Consider the following 18,462-nt stretch of genomic DNA (forward strand, 5'->3'; position numbering starts at 1 on the left):
CGTTTCACGTTTTCTGGTGCCCTTTTTCGGATGGTGTTAGAAAAGTATTCTGAACAGCTCGCCCTTCCATCTTCCTTTGTGTAATTTTGTTTTAAATAAGGCTGTTTATTCCAGCAGAAATATTCCCAGGTTAAGTGCAGATCTTGTACGCAGAAGTCTCTGTTTCCACGGAGTTGGGCTAAACCCCCCCAAGCACGGAAGCTCTGGTGCGTGTGTGTGCTTAATCCAGAAGTTTTCTGGGGCCCAGCTTGTTTCTGCCGCCCTTCACCGTGCTGTCCCCTCGGGTCATGCTCTGCAGTACCTTGAAGGTCATGGCCTCTGTGTAAATTTTTGTTTGTTTGTTTGAATAAGCACCAATAGCATTCCCCAACTCCCGAGTCTCTGTGGCGGGTCAGGGACTGTAGCTGAGCTTAGCGTCAGCCCCGCTGCGGCGCCGGGGCCGCTGCCGGTGTGCGGCGGGTGGCGGCTGTGCCTCGCTGCAGACTACGGTTCCCGCCGATCCCCGCCTGGCCCCCACCTCCGGCGACAGCTCTGGTGTGACGGGGGTCGCAGCCCTGGGGATGTTCACCCCGCTTTGCCGGGGCCTGCCCCGCTCTCCGCTGCGCAGGCGCGGGCGCTGACCTGACCCGGAAGCGCTGCGCGCGGCGCGGGCAGTTTGAAGCGGGATGGAGCGGGCGGCGGCGGTAGGCCCGGGGCCGCCGGGCCCTTCTCCCCCCGGCTCGGCCCGGCCCCGTTCGCAGCGGAAGGAGGCAGGGGACGGGACCCCGCCGCAGCAGAGGGGCCGCGGGGAGCGCCCTGCCGCCGCCACCCCGACGGACGGCGGGCCCTCAGGCTCCGGCTATGGCGGCTCGTACGGCGGGTCGGCTGCGGGCGGGCGCGGGTCGGTCAGCCAGGCCCGGCGGGACGGCAGGTGAGGCCCCGCGTCCTTCACTGCTTATCGATCCTACCTAAATATAATTTTAGATTACGCCCTCCATTGTTTTATGGTAATCGGTAGGTGTTAACAGGTTTCAGAATTATAGTCTGTAAATTTTGGGTAACTTTAACGTAAGTAAAAAGAAGCTGGTTTTGTATTTTCAAGCAATTGCATAGTGTATTTTTCAAATTGTTAATATTTGGGTTTTTTTTTTTTGTCAGAAAACGAAATAAATATTTTGGTAAAAGTATTACGGCTTGCCTCTACATGTGCATGAGAATTGCAGTCCAAGTGGTAACGCATCCATTCTGCCTCCTAAAATAGCTTCCTGGAAGCTGCAGTTTGCTTAATATTATTCACGGCACTCGTATTAAAGTGTACGTTATACAAAAGCAGCTTGTTTCTTCTTGTTGCATGTTTTGAGGTTTCAGACTTAATACAGCATTCTCTACCTGGTCGTATACCGTGTGTAAGATGAGAAACAAGCTTTCTATCCCTTCTGGTGCCCAATTTGAACTTAAACCAATGTAATGTCCTAAGCCCGTGTCTCCAAACAGGTCAGTCTTTCAGATTTCGACAGCGATTGATTACTACTTGAATGCTGAACGTATACAATTGTTACAAGCTTTAATATACAAGTTCTAATGCTTCTATTTTAAATAACTTAAAACAGCTCGGCATATTTGAGATGTTCAGTGTTTTTTCAGTATGTAATTGGTTTTGAGTGTTCACGGGTACTTCAGGCCAGCAGAGATGCAGAGCTACTTGCTGCTGACCCAATGTTCTTGATACTATTCTGCATTTCATTTTTTGCAGCTATGCCCTGTACTTCTCTTCCAGCAGTGAGGATGAATTCGAAATGTGTAAGTAATAGCATAGGTTAGTTTGTTTTCTGAAGGAGTATGAAATGGCTGCTTTTCTATCTAATTATAGTGAAGTGGTTTTTACACATGATTTTCTTTCATTTCTCCTGCTGCAAAGTACGTTTTCCCCTTGCAGTGCAGTGTTGGTAGCTATGTGCCACAGTGAGTGTTCCTGAATCTCGTGTCTCAATGGATGTTTTTTGCTTTGCATTATTTTCTCGTTTTGTCTGTTCCCCATCACTCACTTACTTCCTTCTTAGCCTCCAGAGCATCTTCGAATAAGCAGTTACTTTTCCAAACACACGTCTAAACTACTCCGACATCCCTCTTAACCTGTCGTGGCTTTTCCTGCACGAGTCTTAACTAGTCTAGAGGGATGTTTTTGGCTTTTCATAGTGGCTCAAGGTCTTGGTATGATGGAACTGAATAGTAAATTTTACATGGTGGCTTCTGCTGTGCGTAACTTCCTGTCTTTACGTTTAGCCTGTACATCGAAAACCTGATGTCCGTATCTTTCTTTTTGGTAATAGCCGTTATGACTGTCATTTTGTGCTAAGGTAGTTGAGCGCCCTATTTATTTTTCCTATTGGAAGAATTCTATTTAGCTCATTCCTTAGATGGCCTAACGTCTCTACCACATCTCAAGTGGGTTTCAGACTGGAAAGTAATTTAAAGGTTTGTAAATCTTGCAATATGTTCCTTATTCTTCATTCAACGTTTGAACAGAGGCGGTAGAAATGAATGGTAAGGTAACAAGTCGTATCTGTTTATTTTGCCTTTTGCGTGTCACTCTTGTGTTAGTCCAGCTGCTTTTAAAGCAGATGTCTCATTACTGTAGAGTTTGTGCTTGCTCTGGCTCAGTGCCATGCGAACTATCTTACGCATTGTTAAGTCGTACTGCTTATGTCCATTTGAACGAAAATGTGCTGTGTATAGTTCCCACGCTACCCCTGGGCTTTTAAATCTGATAAATATTTCAATATTGTCCGCTTATTACGTCATCGTTCACTTACCTGTAATTTTTAAAACTTAGATATTTGATGGCCTGCTCATTTTTTTTCTACTCTTTTTTTTTTTTGCCTCCTCCATCCAGGACGCTCTTGAGACCAAAGTCATGTGTTGGCTCTGGCATGGAAGGTAGTTGAGAGTAGCTAGTTGGGGCTGGCAGCAGAATATTTGCAAAGCTGTTCTATTGCTGTACTATCACTATAATGACAGCTGTAGGAAAGACTGAAGTGAAAATATGTGCCAAGAGACAAGAAACTAAGGAGAGTTGATTTATTAAGTAACAAGTCATGTTTTTCTGTAAGCTTTCGGTTTCTTGTGCCCAGCTGTCAGCCTTATTAGTATGGTGCTGCTTCATGGTCTAAGAACACCGTAGTTATGATCATCTAGGAAAGCTTCCGGCTGATGGCCATTTGTGCTTCAAAGAGGCCCCCTTGATGTGGAGGCTCGGAAGGGAGCACATGTTGCGTTTACTTCTTTTGTAATGAAGGTAGTGGTGAAGACTACTGAGTGCTAAAAATGAAAATAGCTTATTGCTCCAAACACTTCTGGAGCTTCGCAGTCTTGAATTCTTTCCCCCGCCCTGCTCTTGTGCTCTTCTTCAGAAAGGGCAACGCTCAGTCCCATGCTTTATGCTTTTTAGCTTACGGTGTGCCTTCAGGGTGTAGCTCAGCTGCTCTCCCTGGTACCAGAATCTACCACCACAATCTACCGATCAACCATGAAGGCTTTATCAAGCAAACCTATCCTCTGGTTTTGGGCTTACTGCATAGTGCAAAAGTCTATAATCCCCTTGAAGTCGTGCCTGCAGCCTCGTCTTGTGAGAACAAACACTCAACTGCTATTATGGCCCATTATGCTCTGAAGAAGGGACAGTTGTTTCCCTTCCCTCCAGCCTAATTTATGCTTTAAGGAAATTCAAGGCCAGGCTGGATGAGGCTTTGAGCAGTCTGGTCTCTGGTGGGAGGTTTCCCTGCCCAGGGCAGGGGGTTGGAACGAGATGATCTTTAAGGTCCCTTCCAACCCAAACCATTCTGTGATTCGGTGTGTGATTCTGTGAAGTTTGTTCCCCTTCAGCTCACTTGAGTCTCTCATAATGAAGAAGGTGTGTGATATTTTGATGGCATTTCTGATCATCTCTCAAGAGTCAATATTTCAGGCATGTCCAGTACTGCTGCCCGAACTGTGTTTTCATGTTTAGCAGTCACCACGATATTCCTGGAGTGATTAAAACACATTTATTTCTGAGAAGTCGTATTGAATTGCTGTTCTGCGGTGGGGTATTATTGTAACCATTTTGTTTGAACGTTGTTTTTTTTTTTTAGGGTCACTTAGCGGAATAAGCATATGGACACCTCTTTGCAGTAGGATAACTACTACCTGCAGTCACTGAAGTGTTTCGAGAAAATATTGATAAACCCTTTCAGTTCCGCCCCCAGTGATCCATAGATATGAGGAGGCTATATTGGATACTGCAAGATACATAACAGCACTGCTTATTTGGCTTTGTGGTGGGCAAGGATTGAATAACGAAGGAAATGCTAGACAGCTGCTGTCAGCTTGGAGGAACTGAGAGTTGGAATTATATGTAAAGGATTCTTGTGTTTGGGTGGGGTTTTCTTAAGATTTTAGACTGAATTTTTACTAGTTGCAAACTTTTCTCTTAAAAATCCGTAACAAAAGAAACAGAACTTTGTTGTTAATCTTTTATTGTTTTAGTTCTATCTAGAATGAAAACTCCCAAATCCGTTTCTAAGAAGGCAGAGGCAAGGTGGGTGCTGTAATTAATTAACTTTTTGATGTTTGTATATTAGTTTTCTGTATCACGTCTGCTATTTGGAATACAGAGAAATGATCAAAAGTTCTAGCGATTCATAGGCAGGATAGATATGTGTAGAGGAGTGAGTGCAGATAGAACTGTTAGGTGTTCAATCTGTGTATTCCGGTCAAACGTAAAAGGGGATGTTTGGAGGTGTACGAGCTCTATTGCCATTCCTATTAATGGACACAGTTGCTAACATTTGCTGTGAAAAATTGATAATGTTATACTGGGTGGCTTTTTTTGGTTTGCTTTTTTAGTAAGGCAAACTTACTTATGCCTGCCTTCTTTTCACGTTATTTGCTTGTTTTACAGCTTGAAGGACTTCATTGATGACTTGGATGATTTCTTCTCGGATTTTAAAGTGAGAAAGAGCACAAGAAAGAATGGCAAGTAATTGTCTGACAGCAAATATGAGGCGGGAATTCTAGTGAGTGGAAAAAGAGGGGTTTCAGTGCTTGTCTGAGCAGAGGATCCCTGTTTTCCCCCAAGAGATGGAAAGTGCCTTGGTTTTCTAATATTCAGAGCCTGACGCAGCTGTCTGGCCCCCTTCTCATGGATACGAGCAAACCAGTCTTTACTAGAAGGAGTGAACAGGGCTCCGGAGTTCTTGACACAGCCACTAGGCCAGCGATGAGGTGATAGAGTTCTAGTAGATGAGGGATGATAACAGTGATCTCCTGTGAACCTGGAGAAGCCCTGATCAAGAAGGGTGGGATCTCTTGCACCAGGTGTGAAGGTCAACCTGAAATATGTGTGCCAGCTGCAGACTAAAAAGCTAATGGAATGGTGTCTGGAGGGGAAACTGGGGAAGCAAAAAATGTAAGTCACCAATAGAACTGACATGATCCCTTGATCTTGATAGGTCAAATCTGAGATGTCAGAAGCCTTGTTTGTTGGCAAGTGTAAGTGCTGTAGGCTATGGTGCAATCAGCTTAGGCTGAGCGTTTTTTTTAAGTCACCCTTCACTTGGTGCTTTTATAAAATTTTAATATGAAATATTCAGCCTTACTCTTACATGCACGTGGCTTTTGTTATGGGAATGAAGATTATGCCAGCACTAGTTACTGTCCTGCTTCTGACAGGGATAGGGTTAATTTTTCCTGGGCTCCAGCAGGTATTCCATCCCATGTGAGCCATGCCCAGGCTGTAGGGGGTAGCAGGAAGTCCCCCAGCAGGCTGGGGTGTCCCAGGTCTGGTCGGTGAGCAGTGGTACCACTGCTCACTGTCATCGTGTTGGTACATTCCTCTATCCATGTTATTATTGTTTCCCTGTTCCCTTTGCTGTTCTCTTAAACTGCCTTTGTCTCAGGCCAATAGTTTTGCCTTTTTCTTCCCCATGGCGGGGGGGGAGGAAGTTGAGAGAGCAGCCATGTGGTTCTTTGTTGCCATCTGACGCTAAACCATGACACTACCTACTCAGGATTATTAGGCCTTGGTTGCTGATGTATACATACATGGGGCTTAAGCTACTTTTTTTTTTTTTTATACATCTTTCAGTATCGCTCTATTTAGTGTGATGGTGAATGAGCAGGGTGTAATAAAGAATGTGCAAAGATATCTTTCTATTCTTTGTGTTTTCCTGTCTTTCAAGGGTGGTTTGGTTTGGTATTTTTGTGTTGAGACAAAGGCAGATCTCCTAAATGAATTTACCAAGATTTTAAGCTGTTTCTTTTGAATTGCAGCACAGAATGATCTTCAGACAGCGAAGAAGTTGATGAGTTCTGGAAAGAAAAACACTTGCTGCCAAGAACTGCACTATTCAGAGACTTCAAGTGACACTGAAGATTCTGTCTTTGCAGAGAGTTCATGGCACGACTACCAAAATGCGGGAGTGAAAGGCGAGACAGAGAGTTGGAGGTGCATAAAACTTCCATCTCCACAAAATCTGAAAGCCTCTATTTCCAGAGGCAGTCCAGACTTGCCTGTTAGAAGAAAAGAAAGGAGCTGTGAAAAGAGTACAGAAAACAAAGTGCCAGCTGTGGCGCTACGACAAAGTAGAGACGTAGAATCAGATAGCTCAGATGACGAATTCAAATCATTAATAGAACGAATAAGGAAAAGGAGTATACCCCGAAAACCAATCTTAAGCACAAGTAGAACTGTCTACCAGCCAAGCGTTATAGGTAAGCAATTGTTCTTAGCTAACTTGGAAGCTACCTGTTGGCAGCAGCGGTAGTGCTAATTGCCTCGTTCTTTTCCTTTGGGTGGTTTATGCTTTAGAAGTGCAACCCAGCATCTTGCGACTGAATTTGATGCAATCGGAAATTATTCCTCTGAGCATTCTGAAATGTGATGCTACTAGTCTTGCCGTATCAAGATTTAAATTTTTCACTCTTGCTTGTTTTTGTAATTCCTATAATTGTAGGCATTTTTACTTTTTAAAATTGTGCTGAAAACAAATCTAACTGGTGTTTTTGAATGATGTTAATTTTTTTTTTTTTAATGTATGATAGCAGTTGATGTGAAGCTGTCATTTTGGTAAGACTGAAATTTTGAGCAGTCTAGATGCTGTTAGTCTAGTATTTGGACCTATAATTGACTTTATTTAAAGTACAGTTTCTAATGAGAATTTCTTAAATCAGTAGCTCCTTCTCTCCTTTGACTGACCGAAGTGAGCTCCGACTGAAATATTGCAAAGGGTGAAAAGGGCTGTTGCTGAGTATGAGCAGGTGAAAACAAAACTCTTACTAGAAGAGTAAATGCAGGGTGCTTTCCTCACTAACAAGGACTAGTTCAGGGTAAGGAGACCAATGGAAGAGGACGCCTGACAGCACAGAAATATGCACTGGGAAAGAGTAATTTTTTTTATTTATTGGAATATGTCAATGTGGTCTAGAAAACATATTCTAGAAGTGAGCTGGCAGCTCCACTGGCTTCTCTGTATATGGCTGAATGGTGAAAGGAGACAAGTGCCCCAAATAGGAGAGCAGTTATAGAAAAGCCAGCAGAGAGAACGCCTACTGAAACTGTAAACCTTGAAGTGGTCCTTGATTTCTGGTGTGGGGGTCAGTCATTTTAGCAATCTGTCCAGACGTGGACTGGGCAGGTAGGCAGTGATCTGAACAGAACTTGCCTGTGAAACAAATGACATGATTTCTGGCACATGACAGAAGGTTAGAACGATTTTGTTGTTGTTGTTGTTCAAATGGTGTCTCTGCATTAGTGCTCCCAGTGTGCTGGCGATGTATTTAGAATTTGTGAAATGTCACAGAAATGCCTGACTGAGGTTGTAAATACTTTTCCCTCCACTTCCTCCTGGCTGAACGTTTGAAAGTTTGGAGTCTGCCACTCCTTCATCAAATGGTAATTTTTGTAGTATATAACAGCAGATTACCTTTCCATCAGTTGTAAAAGCCTTTGCATTCAACTATACACAGTAAGATTGCGTATGCTGAGGTGGAATATTTGACTTTTTTTCCACCATTTACGTGGTTGCTGACATCTGTGCTCCCTATTCCTTGACAATTTGCAATCCTGTAACTCTTTCTGTTGAACTAGAAAACATCAAGCCACCCTGTGAAGGTGCCCAGCCCTTGAAAGGGGAGGGAGTCAAGACACCAAGGCCAAACTCCATTTCACTTCAAGAAACACCTTCCAGGATAATGTCTTCTGCAAAAATTCCTAGGGATGAATCGGTCAGTTGCTCACAATCAGCAAAGACAGAGAAAAGGTATGTGTTTTTCCATCTTTTCTATGTTCTAGGACCATTATGGATGGACAAAGAGATGCTAAATGTTTTGCCTAGGATGATGTTCTGATTTTTTCTGGTACCTAGAAACTTCTGCTACTAATTCAGCAGTTGTTAACAGTTAAGTAGCTGGAAGTCAAAGCTTTCAGTCTCAGGTATGACAGGGAGAATAGAAGTTAATCTCCACTTAGAGGAATCGATGGCAAATCTGACAAATGTTGAGTCTTCTTTGCTAATGTTAGCTCTCGTTATTCCTTGTCTTGGCACAGCATACTCCTGACGTGTGCTGGCCCTGTTCAGTTATGCGCCTCTGAAAATATATCAAAACTGATTCTGTTAGGAATTCACGCCTTTCAACAAGCTTGTCTTGATATTTTTGATGTGTATCCTTATAACTTGCAGAATTTGTGTTTCTCTTTCTATACATGGGTGCAGCTTAAGCTTTTCAGAAGAACGTCTTTTTCATTTCTAATAGCTGCCTTTATTCTGCCTTTTAGAAACGTCATGGGGTTTTTTGTCATTTTATCATTGTGTATACCAATACAAAACCTTTAAATGATGCTTTCAAAGCTGATGCTTTCAAAGCTGATGCTTTGTCTTGGAGTTAGTCATCCTAGTGGAATATCTGCTTCCCCTGAATGAATTCTGGAGGATTCCCAGAACATCTTTGGCTATGTTTCTGAAAATATACCTTTATTGTGGGTGGTCATGTTAGGGCTGTTCATATATTGATCAAGTTTTGGTATCATAGAATTGTTTTGGTTGGAAGAGACCTTTAAGATCATCAAGGCCACCTGTTAACCTAACCACTGCCAGGTCCACCACTAAACCATGTCCCTCAGCACCACATCGACATGTCTTTTAAATACCTCTGGGGATGACGACTCAAAACTTCCCTGGGCAGCCTGTTCCAATGCTTTACAACCCTTCCAGTGATTAAATTTTTCCTAATACCAATATAAACCTCCCCTGGTGCAACTTGAGGCGGTTTCCTCTTGTCCTATCACTTGTTACCTGGGAGAAGAGACTGACCCCTGCTTTGTATAATTGTGGCTCACTGTGTCACAGAGATCTCAGCCACCGTCTTTTTCCTACTTAGGAGTCCTCGTAATCTAGTTTTGTGAATTAATGAAATAACTGTGGAGCAGCTGCAACAGCTTTACCCCTTTGTGCGCCTGAAGGGGGAAGAAGACAGTATAAGCATGTGTGCCCCACTGGCCTCGTGAGGGCTAGCTAGCGAAAAGAGTCAGGGGAGGTTTATGCCAGTGGCAGCATCCCAGAGATCTTTATAGCTAATAAAGTGGCCATTGTTTTTCAATGTGATATCTCTGTACTTCAGTAAACTGCTTTATGGCTTTTCTTGCAGGCTAAGAGTGTGCTCGGTGCCTGGCTGTTTCTTGCAAGATCTCTCAAATCCGGCTTCCCACTATGTGAAGTATTTCAAGAAAAATAAAGAGGAGCTGGCACAGAAGCTCTATTGTCTGTATAATAGTACCATCTTTGAGCAGAAGGTTGGCTTCAAAACAAAAACGACAATTCTAAAACGCTGGTTAATATGTTCCTCCTCACTTTTTGTTGTGGTTGCTCTTCACTCTCTTCAGTTAGTAGAAGTTAAGCTTTGTAGCAATGGCTTATGTTTGAATTAGTTCAAGCAATTTCTTTGAAAGGGGTTTATCGCCACTGTGATGCAGCGGTTTTCAGCTTGGCTCACTTTCCCAGCTGTAATGGTGTACCGTCCTTAAGTGAGCAGTCTGGGTGGTGTCCAGGAGTTCTTGACCAGAGAAACTGCTACACGAGGGGCTGTGGATCAGTTCCATCTTTGAAGAGGTGACTGATATTTATCTTCATGTATTTTCTGCTGCTGAAAGAAGCTCAAGGTTCCACCATTGCTTCTCCGGCTTTTACTGAAGTAACACGTACTAGTGAACTCTGCATCGTTACCACAGCCTAATAGCTAGTTGTAGCACAACTTTCTTGCCTGCAGCTGACAAAAGGCAAGTGGCGGGAGCAGGGAGCTGATGGATAAAAGCACTTCCCTTTGTTGTTAGGGCCTCACGCTTAGTCATGCTTCAGACAATCTTCGTTCACTCCTGTTGCATGTTCATGGCTGCCATTCTGGAACAGATTTAAAAGCTGCTTATCCTTTGAATAACAGTTTTGGTTGAACCTAAATCTGTAAGTTGTGTTTTCAATTGAAGATTCAATTTCAGAGAACCACTGTCTTGGCCTTTACACCTTCTGGGATACTGGAGACCCTCCTCTGATGAGAAATGTCCTTGAAAGGAGGGACGCTGCCCACAGCAATCCCAATAGAATTTCCTTCAGGAAGGAAAGTGTTTCTGTGCAGCTTGGAAAATATTGGTGAGCTGGCCAAGGACAGGCTGAGGTCATGATTTCACGTACAGCTGAGCTGAACAGGCTCGCTATGGCTGAAAGCAAAATATCTCGCTCTCCAGTGCTTCAGCCCTGTACCTGTGCTGGCACTTACTGCTATTGGACCATTTACTTAAGCTCATTAACTAATTTATATGACAGAAAACTGTTAGTAAAAGAACAGAATTAACCAAGATAGATATGATGAGGGCTTATAAAATAGGAGCAGCACAGAGGATAAGCAAGAGGTGATTATTCACCCTCTCCCAGTGTAAAGGTGCGTCAAATTAAAATGGCAAGTTGTAGGTTCAGAACAACCAAAGTAGATGGTACTTGACCTGTAAATTATTAAGTTGTAGAACTTCTGATCATAGACTATTGTGGATGCTAACAATACATATGTATTCTTAAACATACACACTCTCCCCAAAACACCAGAAAACAACTTGAAGGGCTATTTAATGCAGAGGAACCACCTGTGTCTCAGTGAGGTGTTCTCTTGCAAACGACTAGCAGTTGGGAATTGTACTTTTTTTGAAGAGAAAGTTCTGGTTTACACCTGACCTGTCCCGTGCTGCTGCTTAAGCAGCATGTGCTAGGCACCGCTGGAAGCTGAACAGAGGAGCTAAAGGACATTTTGTCTCATCCTGCATTGTGAAACTCCCAGTGTTGGTTACAGAAGAACTGGTGATGGGAATAAGAGGCCATGGAGGGTAGGTGGGTTTGCATCTGAAGTGACAACAGTGTTAAGAGCCCTAACAGAGATATCCTGCACTGGCTTTGCAGTAAATGTAAGGGGAAGCTAGAGGGCCAGAAGAAGATAAGAGAGGGAGGAGAGGGCAGATTACATGTACTGTTTTGTTTTTCAGTTACCAGAGAAAATGACAATAATATGGAATAAGAAAATGAGAAAAACAGCAGGATATTGTGTAACTGGGAAGACAGAAGGTCCTGAAGCAAAGCGTTACGCTCGCATAGAACTTTCTGAGAAAGTCTGTGACTCTGCAGGTAGGTAAAAGAGATGTTGATTCTTCTTTGAGAAGGAGAGTTGTAGAGATAAAAAAAATGAATCTGAGGCCTAAGAAGATCCAGAACCGGACCCTGCTTTGAAATGTCATATTACTTTGAATAAATAAATACCTTAATGGTCATACTTGTCCTCCCAACCCTTCTAAGAGGCTGGGCAAATTTACAAAATGTGAGGACAGACATGTATTTATGCTAATGGCAGTATTTTGTTTATATTTCTTATTGATTTGAAGACCTGTAGGTTACTCTAATTCTATATGTACTACAATGGCAATCTAAAATATGACTTCCATCATAGCTAAACGTCTTGTTGGTAGTATTTAAAGCTGGAATAAAGATAGGTCAGTGCCAAATTAAGTTCTATTATATGGTGGCTACTGTAGCTGTTATTTCTCCTTCATCCCATCCCAACTGGGGGAAATGAATGTTGCAGTTACTGTAGGAGAACCGGTTCTGTAATAGAATATTTTAAAGTAAGCATAATAATTTTGATTTGAGAGATACAACGGACTACCCTGGGAATATGCCTTTGGGGGCTTAGGATTCCACGAGTGCTGGTCAGTTTTTTTAAGCAGCACCTTTTAGAAGCACAGGAGCAGGCAATCCTATTGTGTCATAAGTCAACCAACCGGGGCAGATCAGCTTGGCTGAACAGGGAACTCCTCGTGGAACTCAAGAGGAAAAAGAGATGAAGCGAGGTCAGGCTTCACTGGAAGATTACAGAGCCGTGGTTTGTATATGCAAGGAGAAGACACAAAAGGCCAAAGCCCAATTTGAGTTGAAACTTGCTAGTGTTGTGTCAAGTAACAAGAGCTTTAAGTATGTTAATAGCAAGAGGAGGTCTAAACAAAACATGGCACTGGTGCTTGTTGAAGATGGTCGTCTGGTTAATAGAGATGAAGAGAAAAATGGAGGTGTTCAATGCTTTTTTTTGCCTCACTCCTTAATAAAACTGACAGACCTTGGGCTGCCTGGTCCTGTGAGTTGGAGGACCATGAGCGTGGGAACAGTGAGTTTCCATTTGCGGACACTGAAATTGTCAGGGACGAGCTGTATCAGCTGAACGTTCACAAGTCCACAGGGCCTGATGGGATTCTTCCCAGAGTTCTGAAGGGCTAATGGCTGTTATGGCAGGACCCATCTCAATTGCCTACCAGGGGTCTTGGGAGTCTGGGGAAGTCTCTGCTGACTGGAAGCTAGCCAATGTTATTCCAATTTACAAGAAGGGTGTGAGGGAAGACGCAGGATACTACAGACCAGTGAGTCTAACCTCACTTCCTGGAAAAATTATGGAGATCATCATACTGGGTACTACTGAAAGGCATTTAAGGAATAACGCGATCATTGGGCACAGTCAGCATGGGTTCACAAAGGGAAAGTCCTGATTAACTGATTTGATATCCTTCTATGATAAGGTCACCCACCTAGTGGATGTAGTTTTTCTGGATTTTAGTAAGCCTTTCGATACTGTCCCTCACAGCATCCCCCTGGGCAAGTTGTCCAACTGGGGGATGAGCAGGTTCATGGTGCGCTGGGTGAAGAACTGGCTGAAGGGCAGAGCTCAAAGTGTTGCAGTGAATGGGGCTACATCTGGCTGGCGACCAGTTACCAGTGGTGTTCCCCAGGGTTCAACTCTAGGGCCATTTCTGTTCAACATATTTATCAATGATCTTCATGCAGGAGTTGAATGAGGGTGCTCAAGAGGAGTCAGCAGTGTGCCCTAACAGCAAGAGGGTAAACCACATCCTGGGGTGCATCAAACACAGCATCACCAGATGGTCAAAAGAGGTGATTATCCCTCTGTATTCAGCCTTGGCACAGCCTCACCTGGACTGCTGTGTCCAGTTCTGGGCCCCATAATTTAAGAAGGATGTGAAGGTACTTGAACACGTCCAGAGGAGGGCAACAAAGCTGGTGAAAGGGCTGAAAGGAATGTCCTGTGAGGAGCGGCTGAGGGCTCTGGGCTTGTCTAGTTTGGAGAAAAGAATGCTGAAGGCTGACCCCATGGCTCTCTGCAGCTTCCTGAGGAGGGGACGTGGAGAGGGAGGTGCTGAGCTCTCCTCCTTGGTATCCGGTGGCAGGACACGTGGGAATGGTTCCAAGCTGCACCAGAAGGGGTTTAGACTGGACACTAGGAAGCATTTCTTTACCGAGAAGGTGGTCAAACACTGGAACAGGCTTCCTAGAGGGATGGTCAATGCCCCAAGCCTGTCAGTGTTTAAGAGGCGTTTGGACAATGCCCTTAATAACGTGCTTTAACTTCTGCTCAGGCTGTTGGACTAAATGATCATTGTAGGTCCCTTCCAACTGAAATAGTTTATTCTAATTGCGCAGGAAATTCAGTGCTCCACTCTGGTTGTTTCCGGATGAAAAATATCAATGTTACAAAAGCAATCAATGAATCTTAGTCTAAATAAAGGCGTTTCAGGTCTCACCAAAACAAAACAAAACAAAACACCCCTCGTTCCCCCCCCCAAAAAAACCAAACCCAAAAACCAAACAAAAAAAAACCCAAACAGTTTAGGCATGGAGGGAAGTAACTAGGACACAGAACTAGGGCTAATCACAAAACTGGAAATGCACTGAGTAAAACCTTGTTTTGGGGCATTTTATCCTTTTCCAAAGATTTGTAATTCCAACCTCCAAAATAACTCTTGCATCTTAATAAAATAAGCGTTAAAAGTCTGAAACAGCGACCAAGGATGAAAGTTTGTGCTTCCTCATACCTGACTGATCTTAATGTCTTTTGTTTTCCTTACCCCAAGATCGTCTTCGAGACACACTAATTCATGAGGTTTGCCACGCAGCCACCTGGCTGATCAACGGTGTTCGTGATGGACATGGACGGTTCTGGAGATTCTATGCCAATAAATCAACTGTGATTCACCCGGAACTGCCAGTAGTAACACGATGCCACAGCTATGAGATTAATTACAAATTCATCTATGAGTGTGTTCTGTGCAAAGCTACGTGAGTAGTGTTTTGATCTCGCATGTATCTGTGTACTAACTTTGTCTCTAATTCGGCAGTCTCCTGTGTCTAGAAATCGCAGGTCTCTTAAACTGTGAAGCAAGTGGGATACTCTTTGAGCTGTCACTGCACATTTCCTGAGCCCAGAGAACCTCACTATCTGATTCCACATGTTTCCAGGTAGTTTCAGTTCCAGTTCAGAGGTCAGGACAGGCAGAAGTGTCTTCTGAGGACCATTGGTGATGATGGAAGGTCCTTGGGAAGCGAGAGATCAGAATATCAGAGAGATCAGAATAAGAGTAAGAGATCTGAGATCAGAAGAGATCAGAATACGTGCCTCAGCTTTGAAGGACATGGCAGAGAAAGGTCACACCCCATGTGGCTGCTCTCACTTTTTAAACGTTGCTCAAATGACGTGAATTTGTATTCACTTTCTACTGTAAATATTGAGTGAACTTGCAGTTTGGACCACTTATCTCTGATCTCATGAACAACACTGATCCTGTTATAGGCTTTTTGGAAGGGGCTGGTATTTTCCAGTCTTAACTAAGTACTATGTCAGTACTATCCACTGTAGTGGACCTACACTGATGGAGCAATGACTGGATCTGGCACATCCCTGGAGAATGCATGTAAGCAAAGTACTAGCACATGTTGCAGAAATAAGGCATTCCAAATTCTTTTGAAATCTATCCACGTTTTGCATTTTACAAAGTAACATCTTTGAACGTGCCATAACAACAATCTGAGTTTGATCTAAGGAAAAAAAGTCCACAAAGGGAGCGCTAGACTAGGCATGGTGGACTGAGTTACTGTCATCCTTGTAAAGATACTGAGGACCATCTGATGCTGAAAGAAGTCACTGGTAACTGGAATTCAAAAGCTAAAGAAGTCCCTATAAAAACTGGGCACAAAGTGCATTACAATAATTAGATATTAGAACAAAGTATCAGAGGAAGCTTTCTGGGTTTTGTAACTTGACAACTTTAAATTAAGACTAAACATTTTGACTAATCTGGTATCATTGTTATGGTAGTGCTAAGTAAAACATAGAGAACAACAACATAACCATTTCTATTGCTTTAAAACTCTCTAAAAGCTATAGTCAGTTTTCTAGTTGACCTTTTACCTCATGGACTCTTTCAGCCTGTGCATATGTTATAGGAAGAATAGATGCCTGTAGCCACACAGATGTGAGCAGCGCTGTGATTGTGAAGGACTGAAGCTAGGACACAGGGTGCAACATGAGTCATCAGACTTCTGCCTTGCTTACTGCATTTGTGAAATGAGAACTACATACGTTGCTGAGATAAAGCAGAGGAAATAGTTGCTATAGTAATTTCCCACATTTCTTACCTTTTATGGGTATGGAAGGTGTTGCCTTTTCTGGAAGATTATAGCTGACCACAGACTCCTGTATGTAACGACCTCAGTCTTGGTGGGAGAGCATGGAGTCTTGTGAATTCAGTTCTGCATAGCCCAGGAAAGTGGCTGACAAAGGTGTGGATTTTTTTTTTTTAATTAATTTTTTTGGAAAAAATTATTATTATTCTCCTCCTTCCCCCCCTAGCTTTAGGGGCTAAATGCATGCTTAGAAAGCATGCATGGGATTTCTTTATTTTTTCAGCATCATATGTGCTACTTCCAGAAGCACTGGAAGGAAACAGTATTTCACAGAGAAACTCCAAGGGATAGTTCATACGTGGATTGTGGAGGTGTTTCAAAATGTTGTAGCACTTCATGCTGCTACGCTGAGAGTAAGAGAGGCAGAGGAAGACAGCAAGCTGAAAAGGCAGTGGAAAAAGCTCTAGGGTAGAGAAATGTGTCATACAGATTTGAGTGTTCCGCTCTATGAAGTACGTAGCCTGTTCCCTCTTCTAAAACGCTAGCTTAGAAATCTGACCTAAGGAGCCTGGCAGAAGAGAAAGGAACCCTTTCCCACAAGTACTGTCTACCGCAAGTATGACATCAAAGTACTTATTTTTCCATTTCAGGATTGGACGTCATTCCAAGTCTCTGGACAGAGAGCGCTTCGTGTGCGCATTCTGCGGCGGGCAGCTGGTCCTGAGACAGCCCACTAAGAAGGACGGCACTCCCGCTCGGACACATCTAACACCCTTTGCAAATTATGTGAAAGAAAACTATAGGCTTACTAAAAGAGAGCAGCATGGGCTGAGTCACGCAGAAGTCATGCGGAAACTCAGTGCTGATTTTGCTTTAAAAACTAGGCTTCAAGATTCCTTGTGATATCTCCATACATTTCCTTTCTTGATGCCACTTAAATTTTGCGTGTAGTAGTAAATAAGTCTGATGTGAGTCTAAGAATATGTTTCAGAAGTTTCCAGATAATTTGAATATTTTAGTATTAAATACTTCTAATAAAGATGACCTTAATGCCTTCTCTAAAATGGGCAAGAGTGAGCAAGAAGTAATGATGATAGAAAGTCCATGTCGATGCGCAGGTCAGTCAGGGTATCCTTCTTAGACTTCAGATAAACATCGCCTGTGCCTGGGAGGATGCAGTTCTAGGCCCTTCGTGGGACTGACTTGCTGAGTTTGTCTGGAATTTTCTGAACAGTGTTTACGCGTAGTGCTCCATAGCGTGTCTTCAGTGAGCAATGGACTTACTCTTTCATCTGGGTAGCTGATATGCTGTAGACTCTGTGTAATGTGCCGAAGATCTGCAGGTGTACATCTGAAGGTGTACCTCTCCCTGGGATTGCCAGATGCAAGAAAAATGCAGGCCCATGAGCCAAAGTCCTGCGATTCTGTCAGGATGACTTCAAGGCAGGAAAAAGGGGCAGACCTGAAGGAGGCTTCGACATGAGTTCAGGCATTCTCCCAAGGAGAGTTTTGTGAGTGATCCTTGGCTGGTTTTGTTAAAAGTAAGTGGCAGGTAGATGATGCCTCAAATCTGTTAGAGAAAGCGTGAGTTTCTGCAAAGCCCTCTGGCCCTTGGTGTGATCAAAGCTCCTTCTGATTAAATTTTGACTGCAGTTGTGCCTCTGTCACTGAGATCTCATAGAAGCTAAAATAGATGCAAAAGGTCAGGTTGGGGAAAGCAAACACTTTCCCACACAGAATGAGGAGGTGTAGTCAGATGACTTAACTCTTTCACGTAGAACATGACTGAATATGTGTTAGCGTCTGCTGTAAACAAATTGCTCAGGGGACTAGTAATTTTGAATAATCAATAAATGCTAATTTTATATCAGCTGTGGCGATGAACCAGGCTTCTTTGTTTCAATTTAACTGTGGCTGTGTAGGTATTAGTACATGAAAGCTTCTGATTTCTCCTAGCTAGTTTTGAGTCTTCATGTCTCAACAGCAAGCACGGTCGCCCTCCTCGCTGTTGAGAATACCTCTCCCTGCTCCCCACCTCCTGCCCTGCCGTTATCAATTCTGTTACACTCCAACTGAGAAAGAAATAGAAGCAGCATATGGCGGAGCTTGAGCTGCTTCAGAAATAGCACCTCGGTGGCCTGTGCTGAGCTGGATGTTCAAAGGGAGGGTCCTCTCTACCTGTCATGCAACCGATGCTACGTTGAGTAAGCGGGCTGCACCGATATCACAACGGGTGCGAATGGGAAACCCTGACCACCCAGGAATCTTGGAAGTGATCCTGGACTGTCCAGAGGGCTGAAACTTTGGAGCGTCTGCCAGAGGAGGCGACTCGTGCTGAAGAGGCACCGCTGTATAGTAAATTACCAGCAAATAAAAAGCAGTGAGCCCTGTTGTATTGCGGGCAAACATTGGAGGTGGAAAGCTGCTGTGTGGGGTCCTACACAACAAGTCG

The 18,462-nt window shown here is 43.5% G+C and overlaps 1 protein-coding gene across 1 annotated transcript; it reads left to right on the forward strand.

Annotated features, from left to right (window-relative positions):
- The first annotated feature begins 525 nt into the window (after positions 1 to 525).
- Positions 526 to 17,879, forward strand: GCNA (germ cell nuclear acidic peptidase). The gene is made up of 10 exons (XM_074599762.1): positions 526 to 910; positions 1,733 to 1,779; positions 4,504 to 4,555; positions 4,919 to 4,992; positions 6,289 to 6,729; positions 8,105 to 8,276; positions 9,661 to 9,805; positions 11,537 to 11,675; positions 14,462 to 14,666; positions 16,661 to 17,879. Exons 1-10 carry the CDS (start codon positions 666 to 668, stop codon positions 16,911 to 16,913), a joined length of 1,773 nt encoding a protein of 590 aa, XP_074455863.1. The 5' UTR covers positions 526 to 665; the 3' UTR covers positions 16,914 to 17,879.
- The last annotated feature ends 583 nt before the right edge of the window (positions 17,880 to 18,462 follow it).

The sequence above is a fragment of the Larus michahellis genome, chromosome 9, assembly GCF_964199755.1.
Source record: "Larus michahellis chromosome 9, bLarMic1.1, whole genome shotgun sequence".
NCBI classification, from domain to species: domain Eukaryota; kingdom Metazoa; phylum Chordata; class Aves; order Charadriiformes; family Laridae; genus Larus; species Larus michahellis.

Bases quoted from the DNA above. Each gene is read 5' to 3' on its own strand.
- GCNA (XM_074599762.1), top strand. From the start codon at position 666: ATGGAGCGGGCGGCGGCGGTAGGCCCGGGGCCGCCGGGCCCTTCTCCC. The intron at 8,277-9,660 runs GTATGTGTTTTT...CTTTTCTTGCAG, and splicing joins TCAGCAAAGACAGAGAAAAG to GCTAAGAGTGTGCTCGGTGC. The intron at 11,676-14,461 runs GTAGGTAAAAGA...CCTTACCCCAAG, and splicing joins GAAAGTCTGTGACTCTGCAG to ATCGTCTTCGAGACACACTA.